A 7,714-nucleotide genomic window follows, 5' to 3' on the forward strand; every position below is an offset into this window, starting at 1 on the left:
CCTGAGGCGAGCTGCCGCCCCCGCCCCGGGGCCGCTGGCTCTCGCCGAGGCGGTCGCGCTGCCGCGCCTGGCGGAGCGGGTCAGCCCATAGCTGGCGGCAGCAAGCGCGCTTTCGCCGGGCGCTGGCCGTGCGGCGGGCAGCTTGCGGGCAGGGAACGTACGGTGCGGCTCCGGAGGCTGCCACCGAGGGTTTCTGTGGGCAGCAAATTGCCACATCCTGGAAATGCCACGGAAACCCTCGGTCGTGTGTCCCGCAGAGCCGGCGGCGGCTGCCCTGGGCCAGCCTCGGACTGTGCCGCCTTGGCCACGTTCTATCCCTGTTCCTTATCCTAGCACAACTTCAGGGCCGAGATCACCCCTTTAAAATTATTTACAAAATGGGATAAACAGCTGGGTGCGACTGCAAGTAACGCTATGGGAGAGGAGGTTCGCTTAAATATAGTTTTTTTGCGTGGGGTGCTGGGGAAGATGGCAGGGTGCTGGGGCTCCAAGCTCTAGCGTGGAAGAGATGACATTCACGCTGCCTTCGGCTGGGATGGTACTTCTCCCCTTTGCTAGAGCTGCTGCCATACCATGCCAGAACATAGGCATGTTTTACACAGGGTTTTATCTGCCAGTATTTGACAAGGAGAAAGCTTCAGTCAGCTAAAGCACAGTATTTTCCATAAATGAGAACAATTATGGAAAATCATGTGAGTTGTTTTAGTTCTGTAAATACTAATTTACTGTTGCGGTTATAAGCTAGGTCAAAAGTAACATGAAGAGGCAGCCTTTAAAATACAAGCTTGTACACGGCGAAAATTATTTTCATGTGTACATACAATTAAGTCATTTGGAAGACAAAGTTCACGCATATAATTCTCATGTATATATAAAAAAAAACTTTTGCTATATAAATTAGCCTTAGCATGTAATCACTACAATATCCCAGACAAGCTCAGATCAAAGTTATGGATGCAGAAATATCAGACTGTTTCAATTGCAACTCTGAATGCCTTTTATAAATCACCTATGTGGAATAAAAATACATGCGCTCATCACAAAGAGACTACATTAGCTGCCTGGAGTTGCAAATAAAATAATTTAAATCCAACCATTCAAAATAATAGACCGCTACCGCTACACTGCTTCATAGTTTGTGGGAATGTTCCACAATTAATAAATGTCTGGGCTCCCATCATTTAATAAAAGTGATAAGTACTTCAATTTTCAGTGCTGTTCTGTGCTTGCTGGATATTGGCAATGAGCGTGAGCTCGCGGTGACTACGAATCTGGTATTATCAGCAGGTTTAGACTGTCTCCAGGTTGTATTAATCCTGCCATGCTCTCTTAGTGATCCTCCGTGACCCTGAATGGATTAGAATGACAGCACCTCCTCCAGAAGCAGACTCACAGACTAAGCACCAGGAGTGCACGGTACAAAGAGCAACTTGGGTGTCCCATGCCCGGCTTCATTCTGTTTCTCCATGGCAGCTCCAGCTACATCTAACCCAGCACAGAAGCGCTGCCAACTCACATTCAACACCACAACCGGCCAGGAACCACATGGCCAAGAAGCGTGCAAAGCTTCAGATGCTCAGCTATGGAATTATATCAAAAGGAAAAAGAGGCTGCAGCTGAACTGATGCAAACTCTACTTTTGGCACGTGGAAATGTTATTCCTTTATATCAAACCTGCTAAGTTGCCCTGAGCCTAAGCAGACAACAGACAACATAATTAATTTAATGCAGGGTAGAGATCAGAGCCAGACCATTTTAAGCTTGAGGACCAGATTGGATCTGTGTGCATCCTACAGAACCACCATCCAATTACATACAGCAGTTACTAATGTAAAATCATCCCCCAGGCCAGGGAAATAGTATGTACCTGCAGTAGATGTTAAGGTTTTCAAAGTAGTACAGGGGAGTTAGTCATACATCTGCCAATAAAATTAACAGCTAAAGAAATAATAAAAATAGTTAAGTCTTTTGAGAGGGTTGAAAGGTCAGTTTAAATGTATATCTGCTTCCAAATAAGAAAGGATAAAATGGGTCATTGTTTTTAATCAGGGCAATAATGCCATGGCTATTGACCCTTTCTTCTCCCTAAAGGCTCTCTATCAATCTCAATTTTAAGTATGGCTAAGCAGCGTTGGCAGATGTGTTTAACTTTGAATCCTTCAAAGGCTTTATTTTCTGTATTTAAATAACTGAATAAAAACATACACTTTTGGATCCTTAGACAGTTGGGAGAATTTCATTAAAGGACACGCCAGGCAAAGGCTGGGAATATGAGAGTTCAAAATTCAAAAACCCAGCTACTCCCATCTTGATTGCTTTGCTGGACCCAAGAAAACTCAATGACTTGTGAAGTAGAAATTTCACATTTTGGAGAAGACCAGCTGCATCTGATCCAGACTGTCAGCCAAAACTATATATATCTGTGCATATATAGGTACCTCTATATATCCATGCAGCTATCCCACCGTGGAACTCAGAGTGCCTCTGACCCCTGCCAGCTCTAACAAGGAGAAGACCAGTCTGACTGTTTCCACTTGCTTCTTTATCAGATTTTTGCCAACTAAAATGTTCAAGGTACAAAATCATTAAAAAGCCTTTCCTGTGCATCAATAGCTTGCTCAACCTATACTGTATCTATTGCTGCTCAGCTAGCTATAATGGCGTTTCCAAATGGGAGTTATGATGAAGTATTACAGTATTTCTTAGCAACAGGTATAGCACCCATAGCCATTAACATAAATAATTCAGCTCATGCAGCCTATACGTTAAAAATGTCTTTAATGAGATCTTATCTACTGTTCAGAGTAAACAAGAATATCTTGACGAGGATCTGACCTTGAAGCAACAGGTGTAATGACAACAGTAGCCTATAATAGGAATGCAGACTCTGACAGCAGCTTCTGGGGTTTCAAGCCAGCCAGCATGATAGGGAATCCATTGCAGAACCGCTCCTGTTCTAGGTTAAGGCTGCTAAGCTTTCTCAGGGCTACTGTTCTTCTTAGGAAAGGCTGCTGCTATTTGCTTGTGGGAACAAGTTCAAATAGAGGAGCACCACAAACAGTGGAATGAAAACACCATTTTCTGAACTCATTTCAGCAATGTAAATCAGGAAAATCTCAACTAATTCCAGCTAAAGCACTCCTGATTTATAGTGGGATGACAGCTCTGAATCCAAAGCACAGAATGGCTGTGAATGAAAATGCGACCAACCTTCTCTTTTTTATGCACTTTCCCCTCATTCCTCCTCTGAGAACTAGAGAAGTACCATCTTCCCATTTCTCAGGTGATGATTTAAAGCACAGAGAGAGCAAGCTACTTCCCTACAGTCAGAAAGTCTTGTTCATAGCCAAGGTCTAAATTCTGCTCTCATCAGTGCCAAACCAGTCCCTTGCTTGGGAGATTGCTCTTCCTCAAAGACTCATTAGCTGATATTCCTTTTATGGAAGTGGCAGTATTGCCATAATACAGACTACCAAATAATCTACCTATAGCATTCATTATCATTATCACTCCTTCTAGTAAAAACTCAAACCATGCCATCCCACATGTCAATAGATCAGCAGGGCTAACATGGCAAGAAAACATTTCTTCGTGACCCTCAAAGCAATCAGCTTATGCTGCCAAAGCAGGAAGCTTGTTTGCCCCTGCATCATTGTAATCTAGCGCATGCAGCTGCAAATGTTGTCTTTGCTCACAAAGCTTCCTAAATCCCTTTTTTAATTCTACTGAACTCTTTGCCTTGATGACTGCCTATGGCAATTGGATTCCATAGATAGAAAATATACTGTGTGAAGCAGAACTGAGAACGTGTTCTGGAAGGTTTTGCTCTGTGAATTGGAGCATAGAGGCTGCAATTAACTGACTTCTCTAGACACTTGATGAAGTTTCATCTTAAGTGAAGTTCCCCTTTCCTCCATGATTTATATTACCCTCCATTACTCTTTATTCTGCACAGCTGGTTTGTGGTTCCTTTTTAGGTCCTCTGAGGAAAATCCTGGCCCTCATGAATGTATCCAAGTGCCTGTGCAGCCATGCACATAAATACAGGGAAGCAACAGCACACACAAAGATTAGGATCTTCCAATATGCAGGGCACCACAGGGACTCTGGACTCTCCTCCCAGGCTGAAGTCAGTGATTGATTTTAATGGAAGCAGGGCTGAGCTAATGCTGGCACTTTGGAAAATCCCACCCAAGGGATTCAGTGATATTGAAAGTGCTTGAGGCAGGTTAATTGTGGGGCATTTACATTAATGGGGAATGGCACATTTGTCTTTATTAATTTTCCTTCTCTAAAGTGCGATTAGAATGTATACGTTTTTAGATCTTTAGGAATAAAATAATGTAAAATACTTCTAGAGATTCTTACTGAGAAGCCGATAAATGAGTGGCTTTCTGTAGCCTTAAGATCTATCACGCCCCCAAGATCTGTTAATACTCCTAACTGCCTTTCTTTTTCCTTCATTTGACTTAATATGATTACAAGGCAACATACCTGTGGGTCCCAATCACAGTATGCGCACTGGCCATTCATAAAGCAAGGTTTTTCATCATCTTCTTGGAGACAGGAGGCGTCAATACTTTGCTAGCTGACAGTACCCTTAAAACCAAGAGGAAAAAAAATCTCAGTGGTGAAGTTGAATTGGAAAAGGCCTATTAGCGTAAGAGAAAAAAAGCTGACTTGAACTGGAATGAGGTTCTGGTAACAGCAAGAGGGGGGATGTAAACAAACGCTAATGTAGGTCAGTTCTGGAGAAGTCACTTCATGGTAAGGATGGCCAATCTCAATAAAGAGGCCAAAGCAATGGCAATAACTTTTCAAACAACTCTGCAAATAAATACAGCCTGAACTATCTTTGCTTTCTTTGAGTGTTGCCTCTGAAAATTATGAGGTTACTGATTTATGAGGTTCTGACACATAATTCACTAAAAATACAAATACTGATTCTTTTCCACACAGTCATTCAAACAACACTAGAATTTTCAGCATGGGAGCAAACATCACACATAACTTCTAAAGCATTAAAACCATTTGCTATGGCTTAATGGCAGAGATTTGGTCATTAACATCACAGTGGAATGACAGAACTATACCAATAGTTTTGCAATCATGAGAACCATTTCTTCACAAAAAACACAAGTCCACAGTAGGTTTAAAATACTAAGGAAGGTGAGTGGCAGAGTGGGGTGGGAAAAGAAATTTGTTTCTCCTTGCTACTTCCCCTTGGCAGTTCAAATTTGTCTTACGGTTTTAATGAAAAGTTCTTCTGTTCTTGCAATGACCTTTTTGATATGGCCTCACTGACTCTTTATGCATAATGGCTCTGCTTGATATCAAACTGGAAGAGTTCCAAGATAATCCAGGGACTGGGGTCTGGATTAGGAGTTTCTCTGGATCAGGCTGGAAAGCATTTCTCAGAAGGACTTGGAAGTTCATGTTATCCATGTTACCATTATGGAGTAAGACATAAAAGAAGTTAAGTAGTCATCTACCTTTCAGATTACTTTTAACTTTCTGGTTTTACTTCTTCCATGACAACTTTCCCATTTTACACTGAAAAGGTTCTATTTCACCTCACTTCAAAAGTCATGTCTTTTGCTTACTAAGTTAGAAAGAGAACAACATTTTAATGTAAACGTTGAAAGTGTCTTCCCTTCAAGACCAAACATGTTATATGCAGTTAATCCTCATTACAGAATAATTACCTGTTAAATCTGATTTAATAATTATTAAAGTAGAAATGATTTTATGAATGTGCAATAAAATAAAGTTATCGGTTACGTTGCTGTCTGAGATAGAATTGAATTTTGGATCTTCTCCTGCTGCACTGTGAAAATCCAATACACTGCAGTTAGCTTCCTTTCTTTATACAGTGAAATATTTTAAATTCAAACTCATTTATGCGCTGGCCTTAATTGCAGGGGGAAGATTTGTGTGTGTGTAGCGCAGTGATGTTGTACAGTTTCTGGAGCTGCAGGGATAGGTATACACACCTCTGGTATACTCAGGGCTGGCACTACTCTCTGTTTTTCTACTTACTATTAACTGTTCTTTCCCAGCTATCTTCAACATTGTCTTGTTCTCAGATCTCATTCTGGATAATGAGTTGCTCAAGTGGACTTTTTTTTCCCTTTCAAGAGCCAGCTGGCACCAATCAAATTGCAAGGCTGCGTAGAAAATACAGCTTTCTCCAGAAGATCTCTGCCATTTAATTGTACTAAATGTTTACAGAGCACAACCATTTTTTCCTGTCATTTTTGTGCATATGTGAAATATTTGACATATGCCTTGTAAATCATACATTAGGATTTGCTGGAATTTCTCTCTTGACCACTTAAGTGACATTGGCTGGACTTGTCTCATTTTTTTAAAGAAGTAGTTTATACTGGTGCAGTTCTTTAACTAGCAAGTGACTGAAAATAGTCATGAGAAGTTTCAGACTATTTTTAGAACAGCTGTAGATGAATGGACAGTATATTTGTGAATAGTAAATTTCAGCTTTTTTTTTCCTTGTATTTTGAAATTTTTACAATTTATTTAAAAACTTGCATTCTGAAATGAAAAGATGAAAATAAACATTTCAGCATTAACATGGTCCATGTGATGTTTCTGTACTTAATCAGAGAGCTGTCATGATTTTTTGAATAATTTTAGTGGTGAGGTTGCAAAAATTAAATGGCACTTCAGAATAACTTTGAAGATTTTTATTCAAGATTTGATGGCTAAAAATCCAAGCAATCCTCATTAGTAATTCTTTCAGAGAGAATTTCCTTCTTGAATCGTAATGTTTACTTTTGAGGTAGATGACTTGGGAGCATCTGTTTAGGAAAATTCAACTGCATTAGCTACCAGTGTGATTTCTTTCTTAGTCTGAGACACATGTGAAGTGTTATATACTGGTATACCCATACACATAATGTATGTTTGCATGTAATTTGTGCTGAAGTACTCCTGGATTACCTCTAACTAAATGAAGAGTGGGATTAAGTGAACATATGGTGCTAAGAAAGCTGGAAATAAAATCCCCCTCCATCTTACTCTGCCACACTTATATTGCTTATTAGAGGATTACTTCTGAGTCTGTGTGGACAAGCTTTCTGAGGAAGGAATTGACAGCCATAAAGTTTCACAAGCTGGTACTGGTTATGAGGAAAATCCTGCAAAATTATACTCTCTAGATGAAAGGTACTTTGTCTTCTGTTACAATCCTGAAACTCATTTTTCACTTGCACTGTATCAATATGTACATGTAGAGAAAGAGAGGTCGTAGCGGTTTCTTTAGGCTCATCATCATATTCTGGCAGGTAGTTTATCTGTAAGTCAGACTACAGTCCTAACTGGATGCTGCCTTCTTATTAAATGCCTTTTTATAAATGTGACTGGAAAGCTTATAAGCCTACACTAAATTGACAGATTTTCAGCCAGAAAAATCTATACATTTACTTTAAAAAGTTATTTGTGATATTAGATTTAAGCCCCATGATTTTCCTGGTTATTTACCTGACAACTAGGTGTAAAGTAGATACGAAAAACTTGCAACATCTATTGTATACACCAACCAGAAACAAACTGGATGTCACAGGGAGAAAACAGCTTCGAGGGTCAGAGTCCATTGTTCCCCAGCCATGCATTTAGTTAGTGTAGCCAGCTCATGTCTAGTAACCTCAGTGAATTTTTCCATACTGTAATTTGGAAGTCACCTTGGTATCACTTC

At 40.3% G+C, this 7,714-nt stretch overlaps 1 protein-coding gene across 1 annotated transcript in view; it reads right to left on the reverse strand.

Moving 5' to 3' along the window:
- LOC106895157 (ras-associated and pleckstrin homology domains-containing protein 1-like) overlaps positions 1 to 4,599 on the reverse strand; it is a 100,838-nt gene extending 96,239 nt beyond the window's left edge. The window contains exon 1 of the mRNA XM_014954312.1: positions 4,495 to 4,599. Within this exon, the coding sequence (XP_014809798.1) occupies positions 4,495 to 4,533 (39 nt within the window). The 5' untranslated portion in view covers positions 4,534 to 4,599. The remainder of the gene's footprint in view (positions 1 to 4,494) is intronic.
- Positions 4,600 to 7,714: the final 3,115 nt, after the last annotated feature.

The sequence above is a fragment of the Calidris pugnax genome, unplaced genomic scaffold, assembly GCF_001431845.1.
Source record: "Calidris pugnax isolate Ruff unplaced genomic scaffold, ASM143184v1 scaffold103, whole genome shotgun sequence".
Classification (NCBI taxonomy): Eukaryota; Metazoa; Chordata; class Aves; order Charadriiformes; family Scolopacidae; genus Calidris; species Calidris pugnax.